The sequence below is a fragment of the Pelodiscus sinensis genome, chromosome 16, assembly GCF_049634645.1.
Source record: "Pelodiscus sinensis isolate JC-2024 chromosome 16, ASM4963464v1, whole genome shotgun sequence".
In the NCBI taxonomy this organism is placed as follows: domain Eukaryota; kingdom Metazoa; phylum Chordata; order Testudines; family Trionychidae; genus Pelodiscus; species Pelodiscus sinensis.
In genome coordinates this window covers 22,123,157-22,144,827 of record NC_134726.1, presented here as the reverse complement: position 1 = coordinate 22,144,827, position 21,671 = coordinate 22,123,157, and the positions used below count along the sequence as shown (strand labels likewise).

General features: G+C 41.1%; 1 protein-coding gene across 3 annotated transcripts in view; it reads left to right on the top strand.

Annotated features, from left to right (window-relative positions):
• Nucleotides 1-18,117, top strand: part of DNAH3 (dynein axonemal heavy chain 3) — a 165,512-nt gene extending 147,395 nt beyond the window's left edge. For all 3 annotated transcript variants that reach the window (XM_075899422.1, XM_075899423.1, XM_075899421.1), the window contains 12 exons: nucleotides 787-969; nucleotides 3,370-3,568; nucleotides 4,280-6,421; nucleotides 6,943-7,168; nucleotides 7,461-7,705; nucleotides 10,417-10,533; nucleotides 12,602-12,756; nucleotides 14,209-14,376; nucleotides 14,733-14,875; nucleotides 15,439-15,643; nucleotides 16,026-16,163; nucleotides 17,708-18,117. In XM_075899422.1, coding sequence (XP_075755537.1) covers nucleotides 787-969; nucleotides 3,370-3,568; nucleotides 4,280-6,421; nucleotides 6,943-7,168; nucleotides 7,461-7,705; nucleotides 10,417-10,533; nucleotides 12,602-12,756; nucleotides 14,209-14,376; nucleotides 14,733-14,875; nucleotides 15,439-15,643; nucleotides 16,026-16,163; nucleotides 17,708-18,061 — 4,275 coding nt within the window. In that variant the 3' untranslated portion in view covers nucleotides 18,062-18,117. The remainder of the gene's footprint in view (nucleotides 1-786; nucleotides 970-3,369; nucleotides 3,569-4,279; nucleotides 6,422-6,942; nucleotides 7,169-7,460; nucleotides 7,706-10,416; nucleotides 10,534-12,601; nucleotides 12,757-14,208; nucleotides 14,377-14,732; nucleotides 14,876-15,438; nucleotides 15,644-16,025; nucleotides 16,164-17,707) is intronic.
• The last annotated feature ends 3,554 nt before the right edge of the window (nucleotides 18,118-21,671 follow it).

Below are 21,671 nucleotides of genomic sequence, written 5' to 3'. Positions count from 1 at the left end.
CCTCCCTAACCCCCCTTTCTGATGTCAAATAAAATACATGTATTTTCATGAACACAAACTCTCTTTATTTAACAAAACTGGGGGGAGGGAATTAAACTCTAGTGAGACTGGGGAAAGGAGGCGGGAGAGGGGAGAAGAGAGGATGGGAGAGGGAAACCTGAGAGGAGGGAGCTGGAAGGGGGAAGCAAAGGGAAGAAGGGGGAGGAAAAGCTCAGGGCTCAGGGTTGGGGGGTCTCGTCGGACCAACTTGATTGTCATGCAAACCTGCTCCTGGGTTCGCATGTGGCCTTTGGTGGCCAGGCTAGCAGCTATCCTGCCATAGATGGCCACATTCCTCCGTCTAGTGCAGAGATCATGGACATTGTGGGCATCCCCCCAAACCTGAATAAGGTCCATGATCTCCACCCTGGACTAGGAAGGCGCCCTCCTTCTCTGGGCCTTGGCAGGCTACACAGCACCCTAAACTTGAAACAAGACACAATTTGTGCTATTTTGAAATTTGAAATTTGGCGCATCTACACGGCCAAATTTTGAAATAATGTGCGATTTTGAGACATCCCTTAAGCCTTGTGGAATGAGGGTTACCAGGATGCTGAAATAGCATGCATGTTATTTTTTAAATACTTTGAATATTTTGAAATACTGGGCAGTTTGTGTAGGTGTGGGGTAGCTGTTTCGGGATACCGCAGATATCCTGAAATAGCCATGAAGTGTCAATATATCCTAAGGTGCTGCAGAACTATTTGTTGTTTAAGTTTTTTCTCTTTTCCTTGATATCTTCATTAGGTTGCAGAAATGCAGAAAGAGCTGACTGCCCTTCAGCCTGAACTAATTCAGACCTCTGCAGAAACAGAGAAAATGATGATCAAGATAGAAAAAGAAACAGTTGAAGTAGACGCAAAGAAGGAGCTAGTATCTGCAGATGAAAAGGAGGCTAACGAAGCTGCAGCTGTTTCTAAAGCTATTAAGGTAGTTTTCTGTCTGTCCCTGCTGAGGTATTGAATCTGGCTTAACACCCATCAAAGCAAATGGGAGTTGAGGAGGTAGATGCACAATACTTTGTGTGAGGACCAAATTCCTAACAATGCAGAGATGATGACTGAGATATTATTAATATTAACAAATGTTCCTTTGGCTATATGATCAGATGATAATTCTACAATGCTCCCAGAATTCCTTTTTGCAGTACAACAAATATGTCCTGTCTCAAACAAGCATCTTGCACACGTAATTCGAGGTGCATCTTTCTGAAAGAGAAAGTTCCCTTAGACAGCTGAGTCAAGAAAGAGATATAATTAATTACATCAGTTGGGTGATGGTGGGGACGTTTATCTTTCCAGGATTGTTACTTATTTGGAATAAGTCTCATCCTCTGCATAAAGCTCCTTCAAAAGGTTTTATATAAAGCCCTTTAAAGGGCTCTTGAGGAGGGAGAAATCTCCTACCCACACTTTACCTGGGGCATAGTGCAGGTAATCTACAGCTGCTATCTGCATACTGGAGCTATAGCTTCTAAGGTGGAGCAGCAGCTTATGGTATGCTTTATGTGCGGTTTGTGGTCTTACAGTATTTACAGTTTGTAGACTCATTACTATACCATGTTACTCTGTCAGCCAAGCCATAGCTCCCCACTCTGAGGGTATGTCTACACTACCCTCCTATTTCGAAATAGGAGGGTAATGTAGGCATACCGCAATTGCAAATGAAGCCCGGGATTTGAATTTCCCGGGCTTCATTTGCATAAGCGGGGCGCCGCCATTTTTAAATCCCCGCTCGTTCGAACCCCGTGCCGCGCGGCTACATGCGGCACGAACTAGGTAGTTCGAACTAGGCTTCCTAGTTCGAACTACCGTTACTCCTCATGGAGTTACTTCCTCATGGAGTAACGGTAGTTCGTGCCGCGTGTAACCGCGCGGCACGGAGTTCGAACGAGCGGGGATTTAAAAATGGCGGCGCCCCGCTTATGCAAATGAAGCCCGGGAAATTCAAATCCCGGGCTTCATTTGCAATTGCGGTATGCCTACATTACCCCGCTAGTTCGAACTAGCGGGGTAGTGTAGACATACCCTGAGTTAGTGTTCCTGAGTTCAAGCACATGTAGGAGCTGCATTCCCCATGTACTGGGACTGCAGTAGCTCCAAAGCTCTGGGGACTCCTACAGACCCTAGGATTTCACACTTAGTCTCTTGACTACATCTACACTGCAATTAGACGTAGTCTGAGCCATTGCTGGTCTGTGCCCTCTGACTCAGGCAATATGGATTTTGCAATATGGGCCTGTTTAATTGTGTAGTTCGGGCTTGGGCTGCAGCCTAAGCCCTGGGACCCTGCCACCTCGCAGGATTGTAGAGACCAGGCATCATCTTGAACACAAAGATCTTCTACTGCAATTAAAAAGCCTTTTAGTTTGAGCACAAAAGCCTGAGTTCACTGACTTGGGCTAGCCACTGGTTTTTAATTGCGGTGCTGACAGGGTAGCAAAACCTAGTCTTGTTACAATGTTGCTCAACTATTTTAATGTTTTTTCCACTTTAATGTATGTACCAGAAAAGCAAGTTGTGATTACAAAGATGAGATTAACTCTTGGCGCTAGGAGATGAGGTGCCCCAACATGGTATCCCATCATCCTGGTGGGAATGATTTATCCTACAGTTCTTTGTGTATGATGTTCTCATATATAGGCCAGGAGTTGCAAGCCATTAACCCAGAACCCTGTATCTGTACTACTGGAGAATTATATGGTCATGAAATTATTTTTATTATTTATATTGCAATAATAACCCAGAAGCCCAGTCATGGGCCAGGACCAAACATCCTTAGAGAGAATATCTCCATGACTAGATAAAGGTGGCACAAAGATCTCCATAAGTGATTGTGAGAATCTCCAGTACTTTATCTCAACTATTGCGGAAATGCAAAACATATACAATTGCTCGTTTCTTGGTTTATCTCCTAAGTTATTGCAATATACTACATTCTGCTGTAGCGGTAGTAATATGCACATGGTAAAAGAAATGAGCTGCTCAGCACACTTCTGATGTCTCTTGAATCTGTTACTCTCCCCCTTTCCTCATTTCTCAGCACCTGCAACATGTCAGCTGAAGAATTTTGGACATGTTTAAATAGTGAAATGGAGATATCCCTACAGCCTTCAATGTAAAATGAAACAATGTAAAAAGACTGTGTGGAGTGTAAAACAATATAGTGTCAGGATGGATTATTAAAATAATTATATTTGCTGAACTACATTTTCCCGAGTTAGTTATAAACTACAAATGGTTCACTAATGCTATATTAGCATTAGGATAGTCATTGACAGCAGACAGTGCTCCTCAAAGGATAAAAACTTTCTATTCAATGTATTTGCAGGACGAGTGTGAAGGGGACCTTGCAGAGGCCATGCCAGCTCTAGAGGCAGCACTTTCGGCTCTTGATACCCTGAACCCCTCAGACATCTCACTTGTCAAAGCCATGCAGAATCCACCAGGCCCTGTCAAGCTCGTCATGGAGAGTATCTGTGTAATGAAAGGCATGAAACCAGAGAGGAAGCCTGATCCAAGTGGCAGTGGTAATAATGCTATTGTGAAAATTTAGGGACTGTTTGTGTGTCTGTGTCTAAGGTGGGACACAATCACCTATTCTGCTTTATATTCACACTGGTCTAAGATTTGCAGATGTGGGAGGGATTTCTCAGAGAACTCTGGTGCAGCATGCTGAATTATTATGCTTTACACGTGAATGCTCCTCTCCAGCACCACCTGCCAAACCCTAACAAGCATAAAGGGGAAGCAGAGTCCAGAATATGCCATATTCCTAGACAACCAGTCCCCTTGTACTTGTGGAGAATCCTCATGCTAATCAGCCTTTTACACATGCGATCGTATTAGGGTTAGTATTAGGTCACACATAACTGGATGGAATAGGGGAAGAGATGCCTTCTACCACCTTCACCCTATCTAGTGCACCCACAATTTATCCCTAAATAATTTGGAATTAATAGTTTTATATATATATATATAATTTTTATTATGTAAATTAGATTGAAAATCTTCAGAATAGGAATTATTTCATAAAAGCCAGTCATGAAAAACTTTTATAATCATTTGTTTCTCTCTCCCTTTGCTTTTACAGACTAAAAGTATTGTATCATTAATGAACATGCCTACTAAATTAGACACAGATTAATGATGCTAAGTGTACTTGTTGGAATTTTTATATTTAAGCATTATATTTAAGAATACCTATGATTTAAGCTTAATTTGATTTATCTGCAATACAGGTAAAATGATAGAAGACTATTGGGGAAGCTCTAGAAAGCTGCTAGGAGATCTGAAATTCCTTGAAAGCTTAAAGACATACGACAAAGATAATATTCCTTCTGCTGTAATGAAGAGGATTAGAGAGAGGTTTATTGAACATCCAGATTTTCAGCCGGCTGTCATAAAAAATGTGTCATCGGCCTGTGAAGGCTTATGCAAATGGGTGAGAGCCATGGAGGTGTATGATCGTGTAGCTAAAGTGGTTGCTCCAAAACGGGAGCGTCTTAAGGAGGCGGAAGGTTTACTTGCAATTCAGATGAAAAAGCTAAATACAAAGCGTGCAGAACTTAAGGAAGTGGTGGACCGTCTCCAAGCTTTGAATGATGAGTTTGAATGCATGAATAACCGGAAGAAAGAATTAGAAAACAACATTGAAATCTGTTCACAAAAGCTGGTAAGGGCTGAAAAGCTTATTAGTGGACTTGGAGGAGAGAAAGATAGGTGGACAGAAGCTGCACGATTGTTGGGAATCCAATATACAGATCTTACTGGTGATGTCTTGTTATCTTCAGGAACGGTGGCTTATTTGGGAGCCTTTACTGTAGACTATCGCCTTGAATGCCAACAGCAATGGCAAGTCCTATGCAAGGAAAAGCACATACCATGCTCCAATGATTTTAGCCTCAGTAATACTTTAGGGGATCCTGTCAAAATCCGTGCCTGGCAGATTGCTGGATTGCCAATTGATTCATTTTCAATTGATAATGGCATAATTGTTTCTAACTCAAGAAGATGGGCTTTAATGATTGATCCTCAAAGACAAGCCAACAAGTGGGTAAAAAATATGGAGAAATTTAACAAGCTTTCTGTTATCAAACTGTCTGATACAAACTATGTGAGGATACTGGAAAATGCTATCCAGTTTGGAACACCAGTCTTGCTTGAAAATATTGGTGAAGAACTAGATGCTTTCATAGAGCCTATATTGCTAAAGATAACATTCAAGCAACAGGGTGTAGAATACATGAGGTTAGGTGAAAATATAATTGAATACTCAAGAGATTTCAGGTTTTATATGACAACTCGTTTAAGGAATCCACATTATTTTCCTGAAGTGGCTGTGAAAGTTTGTCTACTCAACTTCATGATTACACCACTAGGTCTTCAAGACCAACTTCTTGGAATCGTAGCTGCAAAGGAAAAGCCGGAGCTGGAAGAAAAGAAAAATAAGCTGATCATAGAAAGTGCGGCCAACAAGAAACAGCTGAAGGAGATAGAAGACAAAATCCTTGAGGTTCTATCCAAGTCAGAAGGAAACATTTTAGAAGATGAAACAGCAATTAAGGTTTTGTCTTCATCCAAAGAGCTATCTGAAGAAATCTCTGAAAAGCAGGAAATTGCCTCAGTAACTGAAATGCAGATTGATGCTACTCGAATGGGTTACAAGCCAGTAGCTGTTCATTCAGCAACTGTCTTCTTCTGCATTTCTGATCTGGCAAACATTGAACCGATGTACCAGTATTCATTAATTTGGTTCATTAACTTGTACATTCAATCCATTGCTAATAGCAAAAAAAGTGATGATCTAAAGGAGAGAATTGATAATATAATTGAACATTTCACAATAAGCATCTACAACAATGTCTGTCGTTCACTGTTTGAGAAGGACAAACTGTTGTTCTCTCTTCTCCTGACTATAGGAATAATGAAAGGTGAAGGTAAAATAGATGATGAGGTTTGGCGGTTTCTATTGACAGGGGGTGTTGCTCTTGATAACCCTTACCTCAACCCAGCCCCAGACTGGTTGACTGACAAGTCATGGGCTGAGATTGTACGTGCATCTAATCTAAAAAACCTTCATGGACTGATGGATCATGTAAGGGAGAATGTTTCACTGTGGAAGATGATTTATGACTCTGCAAAGCCCCAGGAAGAGGCATTTCCAGATGTATGGAAGACATTAATAGGGCTAGATTATATGGTCATTCTACGGTGTTTAAGACCTGATAAAATCATTCCAGCAACGCAGAATTTCATCACAGAAAATATGGGAAGAACTTATATAGAACCACCCACTTTTGACCTTGCGGGAAGTTACAATGATTCCAATTGCTGTGCACCTTTGATTTTTATATTATCACCAGGGGCTGATCCTATGGCAGGTGAGGTTAAAAAAAAAAGATTTTAAATTGAAATACTTTGCATGATAAAATGTGGGATCCTTCATTTAAACAATATTTTTTATAATACAATAAATTAATTGTAGTAGTAGTGACTTCATATTTCAACATTTTTATCCTGCCACATGTCCTTTATCCAAAATAGGAGCAGAACTGTGAGGAAAAAATTATAATTATAATGGTGATGAAATGAATAAATCTCCAATTGGATCTTCTGAGGTTTAACAAGATTGAGATTCCAAGCCAGATTCTCATTTATATTAAGGCCCTTTTACACCACTCTTTAAATTAGAAGTAATTTACATGTAAGAAAGGAGCAACGGTCTGAGAGACTCAGTCATATAATACCATCTGAACTACTTTTCCTTTCTTTTATTTTTTAATTGACTAAAACACTGATGGACATTTGTACCTTTAATGATGTTTGTGATTATATAAATAGCATATGCAACATGGCTCTATTAGCTAAAGTTTGTGTGTGTGTGTTAAATTTGGTGTAATAGGTTTGTTAAAGTTTGCTGATGATCTTGGCATGGGAGGAACAAGCATTCAGACTATTTCACTTGGCCAGGGCCAAGGTCCAATAGCAGCAAAAATGATATGCCAAGCTATCGTTGATGGAACTTGGGTAGTATTACAAAACTGCCATCTTGCAACCAGCTGGATGCCTGCTTTGGAAAAAATCTGTGAGGAAATGATAGTGCCTGAGAATACCCATGAAAAATTCAGGTAGGAGCTTTAGCATTATTCCATTTTCTGTGGGAGTATTTCCAATATAAATTAAAAGAATAAGAAAATTATATGAATACTTTATTACGTGAGAATTATTTAAAGAGCATTGAAAAAATAGCAATATGTAACCAAGACCCATCTTTTCTATGTATTCACTTTATCTAATCCACATCTGTTTCTAAAAATATGTTTGAATTGCAACTGATTCTTGTATTAATAAAGTTTAAAACTGATGCAATTCAAGATTGAAGCTATCTAATCAAATATGTTTCTGTCTTTACCTATTTAGATTATGGTTAACTAGTTATCCGTCAGAAAAGTTTCCAGTCAGTATTCTCCAAAATGGCATCAAAATGACCAATGAACCTCCTAAAGGGGTTAGAGCAAACCTCCTACGATCATACCTCAATGACCCAGTATCGGATCCTACATTTTTTAACAGTTGTCAAAAACAAGAAATGTGGCAAAAGTTGCTCTTTGGCCTTTGCTTTTTCCATGCCTTGGTTCAAGAAAGGAAAAATTTTGGCCCATTGGGTAAGATTTGGATCATTTCACAGATTTCCTAAAAAGCACTAGCAGTTCTGCAATATGTCACTTCAGTCTTGCTACCAGAATGCTAGCTAGAAGTGCCTCAAGCACTGTGACAAAAGGATGCTCATGTTATCTGATGATGGCTGGGAATTTGTGTGTGTCAACATTGCACAGAATATAGTGAAGCAACATTTACAAGCTAGTTTAAGGTTTTGGGCTTACACAGAGGTTCGATTCCTGAGGTTTGTATTCAGACAAAACTGCTACTGAAGTCACTGGGAGCTTGCAAAGTAAACCTAGAAAATATTTATGTTCAGTCCTAAATTGCCGCCATGTTGTTGTTGTTATAATATTACATTTTACATAAGTCATTTACCAGTTTGTCAGAAACAACTATACACATTTTCATTTTACATTATTTCCTTTTTATTAATAAAATTAAAATTTTACTCTTTTTTTTTTTTTTTACATTTTTATTAAGCAGAGCTAGTGCACATGTTCATTTGGTATAGCATTTGAATTTAGTTACTGCACTTAATTGGACATACAATGAAAAATTCCAAAAGCATAACACACGTAAGAATTTGATTTGTGCGGGGGAGGGGGGGGTGGTAAATTAGTCTTACATGAACAACAAATATGATGTGGAATTAAATAGTGTTTTTAAGAATTTTTAGCGTTCAACTCAGATGTCATATATTCCATTGATTTTCACAGAGTTCTGCCCACTTAAACCAAGCTTGAACTTGGTTTGCACATTGTATGCTTAAAACATCATCGCTAATTTATCATACAAATTAATCATTCTATACACACTGTTTACTCCCTCACTTTATCATGCAGCTGATGATAAAAGAAAAATATGTGACTTGTCTGTCAGAAAAAGATACCTGTCCTAGATGACTGAGTGGGTACAATTTTGCAAGGTTGATTTAGGGATGTTAAATTGTGTGTAATCAACTATTCAATTAGTTGATAAGGGGGAAAGCTGCAGAGCCGCAGCAGGGTTAGCTCCCGGCCCCGAGAACTACCCCCTGCAACTCGGCCTTTTAAATGTATAAAGAGCCACTAGGCTCTCAATACATTTAAAAAGCAAAGACGTAGCAAGGGACCGGGTGCAAGCCAGGAATCAGGGAACCCTGGTGGCTCTTTATACATTTAAAAAGCAGAGGTGCAGCATCTTGGATACACGAGCTGGGAATCAGCTGAGTCCTGGCTCGCGCCCCATCCCAGCTATGCCTCTGCCTCCCCACCCCAGACGGTGCTGGGGGGAACTGGCTTTTAAGCTGGTTCCCTCCAGCACTGGCTCCTGCTCTTCACCCACCCCGCTGCCTCTCTCTGATAGAGGCAGCAAGGGGGGGACCAACTAGTCAAGTTACTACTCGACTACCCGATAAGCATGTGCTTATTGAGTAGTCAACTAGTCACTTACATCCCTAGTTTGATATAGAGCTCTTGTCTACATTCATTTAAAAATAACCCACCCACCCCCAGCAGGCTGAATTTAAAAGTGGAGTGTCCATACTACCAAGCCTGATATTTTGAAATAAAGGGTCATGGAATTTGAACTCTGTACTCCTGCTTTTCATCAGGAGTAACACTAATTCCAAAATAGTTATTTCAAAATAACAGTAGTGTGGATGCTCTGGTGCCTTTATTTCAAACTAAGTATTCCCCTGTGCTTCCTGGGGCTCTAAGTCAAAGGTAGTGTGTCCACATTAACAGAGTCTGCCTCAGACTAATTTCAGGGCTTCCCTGTAGTATGGACATGCTAGTTCAAATTTGTTAAATTGGGAGTTAAGTCAGATTTAGTAATTCTGAAATACTTTCCTAGTTTAGAGATGGCCATAGTGACATATGGGCTATGTTTTATTCAGACCAAAAATTATTCAAAATAGATGACACAATGGTCACCGTTTAAAATAAAATACCTGCCAATAGTTGCCTTACATGTTACCATTTCCCTATACTTAGGATAGGAAGTAAATTCCATATCTTTGATCCATTATGTGATAAGTAGTAATTCTTGTTTTTCTACCTTTTAAGTAGAAACCACACTACGCATTTAAATGCACTGTGGTTAAATTGCTAGCAGGAGGATATTTGTTTATTAATTAAAAATAAAAAGTATAAATTCAGTCAGTCACAAAGAAGATTAAAAATTGAAATCAGAGTTCCTATGGTGTTACTATCCAGATGGTTTCCCACCAGGAAACACATCATACAATTGTTCCCTACATCTATTAGAATACAGCTGTTCAGTTTTGAGCAGTGTCAAAATGTCAGGATCTATGAACACAGATGTCAGGACCTTGAATTCTTTGAAATGCAGTAGGCAATGCAGTAAGCGTATAATGTCATGCTGGGATAGAATAGTGTTAAAAATAGCGAGGAGTCCTGTGGTGCCTCTGGCTATGTCTACACTATGGGGCTTTATTTGGGGAAACTTTATTTAGTTTCCCAACAAAACTCTGTAGTGTAGACATTCCCTAACAGATTTATTAAGGCATAAGTTTTGTGGGTAAAACCCACTTCATCAGACCTCTATCTTGGGCAGTAAACACTAAGGCAAATGCCTAAGCTTCACTGGACAGTTATCTAGCAGTAGGAGACTTATTCTGTAACAATAATTTCATGCCAGTGTCATTATTTCCTAAGCACAGTTACTGGGACAGTATTCCACTCCATCTCATGTCTCTTTCTAAATTGAACAGGTTGGAATATTCCATATGAATTCAATGAATCTGATCTTAGAATCAGTATGCGACAGATCCAGATGTTTCTGAATGAGTATGAAGAAATTCCATTTGAGGCTCTGACCTACCTAACAGGTATAGAGGTTGTTGCACAGTGTAATGAACATAGACTGGTGGATAGTTTATGCAAATAACTTCAGGTGGTAAGTGATAACATCAAAACTTCAGTGATGGTCCTGGATAAATGGGATAGATTCCATGTAGTTATTCTTCCATTTCCTCCCGCCCCCTGCAAAGCAGCTTATACCTCCAGACATAAGATTTAAATAACTAGATTGTTGTTGTTGTTTGCATAGCTAGAAAAGTTACTCATGATTCAGAAAAATTCCTGGGCTTTGTTAAACATTTGTCAAACAAAAGCATTAGTGGCATTTCTATCACCCTGGATGACCAGTATATCGGAGTATGACATTCAGTGCTGGAGATTTGCTAAGAAGTGTGACAATCCCCCTTACTTATACGGTATTAGGGATTGCCCTGTGCTTTGTAAAAAGTTGCTACAATATTTCCAGGTAGATACAGTCACCTAGAGATTGCTCATTCTTCAGCTAGAGACCAGCTCATGGACACTACCCCTCCCAGTCTCCAGAACATGATTTCATGCTTCTTTGCAGTAAATATATAATTTAGTTTTACATGGAAAATAATACCGGGGCAATGTTAAAGAGAGAAGATATGGAAATTGCAGTTATTCAGGAGGGTGGTTGGGATTTACTGCTGAGGTGTTCTCACGGGTCTCTGGCTCTGTTGATGATGATAACCAGAAGGCTGCTTGAGTGTGTGCTCAATGATGTGTGCCATGTCAACTTGTGCACTTAGTCTCCACAGCAGACCCCAAGAGAGCCCCCCAAAGACCACAAACCAGATAAAGATGGAAGATGCCAGGCCAGGTTTATTGTTAAGCAAAGTACAGTAATCGTTGTCAGTAGACTCTGCTGAACCATTATGCATATGTACTCGCCACAATGGAATGACTCAATCAGTGGGAAATTTCCACTGCCCCCTAGGACATTCAAAGACTGTTTCTCCAAGACACCACTTTATATACAGGTACAACAAATCACACCTCACTGCTGACGTATCAGGTTGCCCCCTCTGATGTCCAGTTACCACCCTCTCACGCTACTTAGATACCATGCATCGCCCTGTACCTCCTGGTTTGATTAAATCATCTCTATCCATCATGCTGTCATTTTAGACCCTTTCTTGAACCTGGGACTGTATCTGTGAGGAGTGGGTATACCAAGGTCTTTTTAAAATGAGCTAGTAGTATCATGTGCTTTCCACTTATGACCAGAACCGCCATACCATCTGCAGTTGGTATCTAGCACCAATTAGTGTTTTGCACTCTCAGCCCTGTTCATGCCAAGTTCTGTGAGCAGGGGCCTGCCTCTGGCTCACAGCTGAGTTTTGCTTTATGTTAGCCATGTTTTGTTCATTGTTAGCTAGGCCTCAGGCCTTAGACCAGGCCTGTGCTGCATGGGCTTATGTTTTAGGCCTTCATCTTACTACAGAAATACATGTGTTTAATGTAACAAGTGTGGCTACTTGGCTATGTGCCCCCTTAAGCTGTTATTTTCTCTCTCCTTCTATTCTCTTAGAACCAAATCTCTCTTCGTTGCCCACAACTCTCACTGCTTTAATCTCTCCAAGTCCTTTTACAGACTGGTTCTGTCCTTTTCCTGGGTTATGCTACTAGTTTTATCATCATGCACAAATACAGAGTTTAGTTTCTACCAAAGACAGGAAGCAGTTACAGGGCAGAAGAAACAAAATACAGGACTATGTAGCACAGTTACAGGGCAGAAGAAAAGTACTTAGTTTTTGGAGTTTAGCAGTGGGTCAGATAAAGTCTCTGGAAAGTGAAAAGGTCAAAAGAGCTCCAAAGATGGGGTTTCACTTAGCAATATTACTATTTGAAGCATGACATGATTCATCATTGTGGGAGAAGGAGTTTCCTAGCTAGAAGTGACTCCCACACCATTTATGACCAAGAGAGCATAGCTTGAGCAACACTGGGTTAGTTAGTTCCTATCTTGGATTTTCATCTTAGCAGTAGCATCCTTTAATGTTAACCTTTTGTATTACATCTTGATAAATAACCATTCAATCTTTCCGCCTTGTTTTCTGTTTAATTTCCCAGGGGAATGTAACTATGGTGGGAGAGTAACTGATGACAAAGACAGGCGTCTTCTCCTGTCACTTCTTTCCATAGTCTATAACAAAGATATAGAACAGGAGAAGTATAAACTTTCACCTGGGGATGACTACTATATACCACTACATGGGCCGTACCAGGTAGGGAAGTAAAGGATGGAAATTCCTTCTTAGTAGTCATGGAGCTTATATGTGAAGTTTTAAGAATAATATTCTCAAAATATGTGGCTGTGCATTATAGTGTAAAGAAACAAAATATGTAAGACCATAAAGAGTGCCAGAAAGTATCTCTGCACAGAATACAGATTCACCGGTTTGGAATTAGCATTTACTGTTCTAATGCAACTTTGGTCATGTCTAGACTGCCTGTGGCTTTCGAAAGAAGATATGCAAATTTGGTGTGAATTTGCATATCTTCTTCCGATCCCATTTTTGGAAGTTTTTTGTTTAAAAAAAAAAAAAGCCGTCTAGACTTGGCTCTTAAAAGAAAAAAACCTTTTTTGAAAGAACCCTGTACACCTCATTTTTTTAGGAAGAAGGGTTTTTTCAAAAAAGGGTTTGGGGGTTGTTTTTTTTCGAAAGAACTGTGTCTAGATTGCTTTTTTATTTTTTTTTTCTGAAAAAGCTCTTCCGAAAATGGGATCAGAAGAAGATATGCAAATTTGGCACGAATTTGTATATCTTCTTTTGAAAGCCACAGGCAGTCTAGTCTAGATGTGCCCTTTATGAGAGATGTGATGATCTTCCAATGTTCTCTTTTCTGTGAGTGAAAGTGATGCCATATCTGTGCAGATTTGCTACTTCAGGACCATTGTAGTTTTGCAAAGCTGGGAAGGGCCAGGCTTCAGAGAAACTATGCAGGGAGTCTATACGTGTCCTGCAGGCCCTTTTTACCATGACAACATGGTTTGCCCAGGTCCAGCTCTTTTGAGAGTTGAAAATATTGCCTCTGGTTCCTGATTTCAACAGCATTATCTGAGTAACACTGGGGAGTTTATTAGTTGCATAGAAAATTAGATAAACTCAATACTGGTACTTACACGAGGACTGCAAGAACTGGTCCTAACTTAGGGTATGTCTACAATGCATGGCTATTTTGGATACCAGAGAGATCCTGAAATAGCTACCCCATGTCTACACAAGCCACCCGTTATTTCAAAATATTTTTCAAAATAATGGACACACTATTTTGGCATCCTGGCAACCCTCATTCCACGAGGATTAAGGGATGTCTCGAAATAGCATGTTATTTCAAAATTTGGTGCTGTGTAGATGTGCCAAATTTCAAAATAAGCTATTTCGAAATAGATTTGAAATAGGATATGTAATTTGTATAGTGCAAATTGTGTATCTTAGTTCGAGTTTAGGGTGCTGTGTAGATGTACCCCTAGTCTCTAAAATCTTCAAAACTTTTGTGTTTATCTGCTTGTATTATGACAAGTGCTGATTTTGTAGTTGGGGATTTATGTGTTTGCACATCACCAGCTGTGAATTACATTTGCCTTATGTTCCATTAAAGCTGGGCTATACTTATGGATTCATAAAAGTATGTTATTAAATACAATTTTTTTTTGTAACTACATTTTCTTGCAGTCTTATATTGACTACTTACGAAGCTTACCCATTACAACACATCCTGAAGTGTTCGGACTTCATGAGAATGCAGACATCACTAAAGATAATCAGGAGACCAACCAGCTTTTCAGTGGAGTGTTATTGACTCTGCCTAGACAAGTGGGTGGAGGTGGCAAGTCCCCACAGGTAATGAGGGAATGGGGAAACAAACAACCCTTGTCAAGGAAGCATCTTAGGGAGGCATTCTAAGTACATTATCCCTTATGGCTTAGAGGGGTCAGTCACCTCCTGCCTGTGACCACTCGGCAGAGAGTGGATTTGAATGGCTCCTTGTACATGCAATCAGCTGTATGGGTAAAGGGCCAGCTAAAAACAGAAAGTGGAACATGGCCTTTGATTATTATCAATAAATAACTATATAAATATCCAGGGAAGCAAAACATATAAAACTGCAATATTTGAGGAAATCTGTGTTGTAAAATGCAACAACAATAAAGGCCATTTTAAAAAATTCCCCATTCTTTGCACATTCTTGATTTCAGGAAACTGTTGAAGATTTGGCACGGGACATCCTGTCGAAATTACCAGATGACTTTAACCTGGAAGTGGTAATGAAGAAATATCCAGTGCTTTATGAGGAGTCCATGAATACAGTTCTTAGGCAAGAACTTATAAGATTCAACAGGTGGGGTAGCCTCTTTTCTTTCACTTTTCAAAAGCTAAAAGGTGCCAAAATGTTTGCGTTCATACTCAGCAGCAGATCACAAGCATTAGATATGTGCAAGTATTTTATAATAAATTCATTTTACAAAAGCTGCTTGAGACCTGATTCTGCTCTGATGACCGTGCACCGAAAGAACTTGAAAGTTGCAGCAAATGACTTCCTGAGCCCTGATGGTCATTTATCTCATAGAAACAATTTTAGTCCCAGATGTGAATTAGTGATGATGAGGTGAAAGGTAACATAGCCTATTACAAATCCCTTGAGTCATTCAGTCTCCTACATTCCCAGCATATGACAGTATTTCGGTTCACGTCTAAAGTTTTTAAAGTGATGGCTAATTAATTTCTATGCTCTGTTCTAAAGTTTTACTAGAAGTTACAAAATAGCCAAGAATTGTTTTGATATTTACAGATACAGTGAGAAATTTCTCACTACTCTCCAGGACTTTAAGTCAGTGGCTGGCAGTCCACTGAATGCAGAGAGTCAGTGAGTAGTGAAACGACAAACTTCCCTTTATCTTACAGGCTTACAGAAGTTGTCCGGAGCAGTCTTATCAACTTAGGCAAAGCTATCAAAGGCCAAGTATTGATGTCATCTGAACTTGAGGATGTTTTCAACAGCATGCTCGGAGGCAAAGTACCATCAATGTGGGCAGCCAAATCCTATCCATCGCTGAAACCCCTGGGCAGCTATGTGTCTGATCTTCTTACACGTTTGGCCTTCTTCGAGGTACACTAGAGCTGTGAATCCCTCTCAGGGACCAATGTGTGAAAGCTGAATGAGAGGTTTGCTTCAGTTAGGATCACATAATAATCCCTAGAGAGAGCCACTTTGTGAACCTCTTACATTCACAAGCAGTTTTTCATGTGCAGTCCTCTGGGAATTGTCCATGTGAGTAACTGCTCAGATCTGAGTAAGGACTTCACAATCTGGTCTTTATTCTGTAGTGACAATGTTGTTTCCAGCTCTTCAAACTTTACAGTAAGGAGAAATGTTTTATATTGTGTTCAGCTGCATGATCGGGGGGAAGAGTTTTTACAAACTAAAGACATAATTTGGGGGGGGTTTTGCTAATCAATATATTGTGGACTTTTTTTTTTTCATTATTCAGGAGTGGATCTGCCAAGGGCCACCCAATGTATTTTGGATATCAGGATTCTACTTTACTCAGTCCTTCTTGACTGGTGTTTCACAGAACTATGCTAGAAAATACACCATCCCAATTGATCATATTGGATTTGAATTTGAGGTAAAAATATGTGGAGGAATTTCATTTATACAAGCCATTTTCATGTGTTATGCGAAATGAACAAACTAGCACTTTACAGACAAGGCAATGGGGATGTGCTAAGATGTCAGTGCAAACCTAAAGTCACCCTAGAGTTACACCATTGTAACAGAAATTGGAATCTCACAGATTCATAGATTATAAGGCCAGCAGGAACCACTGTGATAATTTAGTCTGGCATCCTACACATTGCAGACCACAAGCATATCCAGTGCCTCCAGTATTAGATCCATAACCTCTGTCTGAGTTACTGTAGTCCTCAAATTATGATTTAAAGACTTCAACTTACAGAGAATCCACCATTTGCATTAGTTTAAACCAGCAAGCTACCCATACCTCATGCTGTAAATGGCAGAAAAAACCCAGAGTCTCAGCCAATCTGATCTGAGGTAAAATTACAAATATAGTAATCATTTAAATCTCGAGCACATCAGCAAGATCACCTGGGAAAGAATTCTCTGTAGTACCAGAGTCCTCCTCATTCAGTGCCCCTCCCAAACTGCAACACTCTGCCCAGCCTGGTGAAGGTAGGGGAGAGTGAATGACAGTGGCTGGGAGGATAGAGTCAGTCAGGGGCGGGCCCTTGAAGAAGGGACAGGACAGGGGCATGACCTCAAGGAAGGGTCAGGATGGGAGTGGGGCAATGGTCTTCTGGGGTTGTGCGATGAGATACCTGGCAACCCTACTATGTGGCAACCCTTGGCTATTTCAGGAAAGCACACCCAGCAGCACAGCTGGCAGCTTCCCAGACACCAGTGGGCCCATTGACTGTTTGGCTCTGGGGCCTGAAATTGCTCTTGGCAGGCCTGAGCAATGGGGATTTATTACAATCACTTCCTTATGAGGAAAGGAAGTTGAAGGAACTTCCTTTGGAAGAAGAGGATGCATATGATTGAATGTGCCGGTTATTGCTGTGTGTGCTTCCATACTTCTGTTGCAGCAGTATTTCGCATAGGCCCTTTTCAGGTTAAGTATCATTAGCATTTCCTTTTATATTTTGGCAATTTTCTTTTGGTATCTTAATGTTGCGATCACCAAGGCATCTTTTTGTTTGCTTAATTCATTTTTCATAAGGACTCTAGTAAAATTCATCCCTCCACTGAGAGCCAGTACAAGACCAAAGCACCACATAAGTCTTACTTTGAGGGCGTAAGTGGCATTTAATTAGTGCACAGGCCTCATGGTGGTCCTCTGTACAAGGTGAAGTTGCTCCTCTATGGAAAAGTCACTAATACATATAATTTTATTTAAGCATATTGGCCAGGAGTATGAACAAAAGATCAGTTGGGTCTCCTTAAGAACTTCAGGAGGGGGACAGCAAAGAAGCATGTAGAGCTTGATCCTAAATCTATTGAAGCCAAAGAAAATCTCTCATTGACTTGATTGGGTTTTGGATAATGCCCTTAATCAGCTCTCTGAGCACTATAGATACTATGATTCCACTGAGTAGACTAAATATACTGTAGATGTAAAAGGAGACCAAAGCCAATTTTTAATCATTCCAGGTGACAAAACAGGAACACACCATGGAGGAAATGCCAGAAGATGGGGCATATGTGAAAGGACTTTTTTTAGAAGGTGCCTGTTGGGACAGAGAAACCAGGGAGATTGGGGAGTCACTTCCAAAAATCCTTTATGATTCTATGCCTATAATCTGGCTGAAACCTGGAGAAAGTTCAGCATTTCTGCATGAGAACATTTACGTATGCCCTGTCTACAAGACAAGTGCAAGAAGAGGTACCTTGTCAACTACAGGACATTCAACTAACTATGTTATCTCAATAGAGCTCCCTTCATTACAGCCCCAGAAACACTGGATAAATCGTGGTGTGGCAGCACTATGCCAGCTAGATGATTAACCGTATGTATGTCCAGATACCTGAATTTTATAATTAAAAGACATTCTTCATGCTGATAGCTGCTCTTTTTTACATCAGCACTTATTGCTGATTTTTAAACATTCCTGTTTCTTTTGCTTTTTAGCCATTTTGCATTAGTTGGGGAGACTAATTAAAACAAAACACTTCAACCAACACCTTGTCCATCACAGTGGGCAGAATTCCCAAGAAAAATACTCAGTGTACAGTCCACATCGTTCTGACCTTTTGAATTCCTGATACACACAAATCTTCCTCCTGCAACCATTACTCATGAAAACAGGCCTCATTGGATTTGCCTAATGCTGTCTGGGCTCCCTTGCCTATCATTCCATTGCACAAATGGCCTTGTATGCCCAGAAATGTGAAGATTGAGGAGAGAAGAGACAAGGTGAGAGTCTGCCCACAAAGAAACAGGGCAGCTGTAAATTGACATAGTTGAATTGTGAAATTATGATAATTTACACCAGATGCTGATAATTTACACCAGTATTAAAGCCCAAGATACTCCAAGGCAGCATGTGCCCAAAGGGTATGCTTGCTTCTGTAGGTTCAAAATTTCCATTTCAATGTAATTTATGAGTGTCATTCTGAGCACAGTTCCATTTTCTCTTTCTTACCTGACCACACACATTTTTTGTGCCTGCGAGAAAGGCAGTAGAGGCCCTGCCTCCTCATCCCACCCTCTCCTATGTTTAATTCATAACCTGATTATATATTACGTTTGTTTAGCCTCTCATCAAAAGGAGCTCAAAGTACTTTGGAAACTAATTAAAAATAAAACAGTGGAATAACTCATCAAGAGCTACAGAGTCATTAACTAATTACTTCCCACAACACCCAACTGAAGTAAACCTGGGATCTGTGATGGGTGTGTACCACCACAGACTGGGCTAGAAGAGGTTAGAAGATTGCACCTGTGGGTGCAATCATCCAGCATTAGGCGTTAAGCCTGAAGGAAGGGGTGAAAACATCTGAGTTTGGCTCATTTAGGCTCTGCCTAGGAAGGAGAGCAGATGGCTGGTTCTTGCAATGGGATATGTCGGGGAGTCATCTGAACTGGCCTGCTGGTAGACAGAGCCTCTGTAAAGAAGGGTATGTTTTCTGGGGAAACAAGCAGGGGGGTTGGAACTATTTTTATAGTGGGGATGCTGAGAGTTGTCGAACTGAACTGCAACCCGGGGGATGCTGCAGCCCTAGCTCTAGTATCTGCATGTACAAGGTAGCTGGGAAGAAGCAGCAGAAAAGGTGACTGCTCAGGATTGCACAATGGTGGAGGAACTTGTGGGAATAGAAAGTCAAGGATGCCCTAACAGGGAAGTGGGGAAAACTGCCCTGCAGCAGAATCAGCTGGGAGACAGAAAGTGCTAAGCAGCTCTGTGCTGAGCTGGGGGAAGTGGTTAAAAAAGGGAGATGGGCTTTTGCCTCAGTCTCTTCATGGGCTCCCTGTCAGCTCAACTAGGTAGAGCAAGGTAAGAAGTGGTCTGGACAGGCAGCCCTTTTGCAGTTGGGCTTGTCTTCATATTCAACGGTCGGTGGACTGGAATGCAGAAGAGAAACAGGGGGCCTGAGTTCCTCTACCAGACTGCTGAGGAAGGAGGAGCAGAAACTGCTGCTGACAAGGAATAAAGCTCACTGTAACCCCTCCCCCCTTCAAACTAGAGTAAGAACTAATGTGCCCAGACTTGGACTGAAAATTCCATGTGAAGCTGACAGATTATTATCTGTTCGACTACTAGTATGGCCCAGCATGTGAGAGACTTTGTGACCTGGCTGTAAGGTTGAGTCACAACAAGCCGCACCACTGGGCCAGAACAGCTCCTACTAAGGGAAAAGGGAGGAGATCTGACTGCTATATCCAGACCTCAGAGGGAGTGCTGACAGGTGAGCTCTGTGCTTACAGATCATGAGGCTGGAGAAAACAAAGGTCAGAGGCAATATCCTCAAAGGCCTTCACTAATTTTTGGACTCTTAAATTTTTAGCTGCCCTAATTGTGTCTCCTAAATGACTGACTTGAGGCCAGGTAGTAATTTAGTGTCAGAATTAGAGTGTAGTTCAGATGTTCCTAGCTCCCCATTTAGTGCTCTAATCATTAGATGATGCTGTCTTGATTAGTTAAGTCTCACTGTGTCATCTCACAAGAATTTGCTCATTGTGCCTAGCTAATATAGCAAACAGCACGAAACTTTGGCCACTATAGTTTTATTAACTGTTATAGAAATAATGTAAATGTAAAATAAACACCTTTTTAAGTGTGATACAATCTATAGGTAAGCAAAGTGAGTCATGGGCACTTTGTATAATAACTTTCTATATAAAAATAGCCACAGGTACTCGATGCAACATCATTATACCCATGTATTTGTTGCATTATATACAGTGTAGCACCCAGGTATTTAGTTTAATTATTATTATTATTTATGTTGATAGATCCATAGTTAGGAACAAGGACTTTTTATTAAAGTACTTTTTAATTCAGTACTATGGAGGTACTCATCATGACTCCAGTTAAGACTGAAGTTCAGTTTCCCACTGGAAACTGAGCAGGGAGGATGCACTGTATTTTTGAAACCACACACACTCACTCTTTGCAGGGCTGGCCTTACCATGAGGCAAACTGAGGCGGCCACCTCAATTGCCAGACTGTGGGTGGGCGCCACTAGGACCCAGAATGTAGAAAATTGTGTCTGCTGCTGGTGCATATGTATTCTCTGCAGTACTATGAGAGGAGTAGAACAGGAAGAAGGCAGAATTGAGACCTTTCAAAGTTTTGGCCCAAACGAGGGAGCATGAGGGCGTCATTTGAGCTCCCTGCCTCAGGTGCCAAAATGTTGTGGGCCGGCCCTGGCTCTTTGTGTAGAGAATTAAACTTCTGAGGATTACAATGAAGCTGGCCAATGGGAGCAGCCTGGGCTATGTTTGCAGTGCAGGCAGCTCCCAGAGGGGCACCCCAAAATGGGACACAGCCCAGAATTGTACGTGGCCTCCACAATTGGTCACTTTGATCGGCGCGCAGAAGGCAGGGAACCTACCTCAGGGTCCTGTTGGGCTGCTGGCCTGGAGGTACCTAAGGTAAGTGCATCTGGGCCCGAGCCTACACTGGGTACTCCACCACCAACTCCCACAGCCCAACCCCCTCCCTCAGGTCACAATCCAAATTGCTGCACCCCCAGTCCTGCACCCACACTCTCTCCTACACACTACACCCCCTCTTGCACCCCATCTCACTGGCCTAGGTCACAACCCAAACCCTCGGTACCCTTTCTCCTGCACCCCTGCCCCAGGTCAAAACCCCCTCCTAGACCCTGCACCCCTTCCAGGTTAGAATCCTCTCCTGCACCGTACTCCCTCCCTGGCCCCACACCTCCTGCACCCAGTCCCATACCCCGAACTCCCTTCTGCACCCAGCCTCCATCCCAGACCCTGCACCTTCTCCATTAATATCATACATGATTGCGGCCCTTGACCATTTACCTAATTCTTGGAGTGGACTGCCTCCCCCCCCCCCCCATCAAAAATTATTGCCCACCCCTGCTTGATGGTAATTGGTAAGCAATAGTTCTATGATCTGGAATAAGTCAGTAGCCTCAG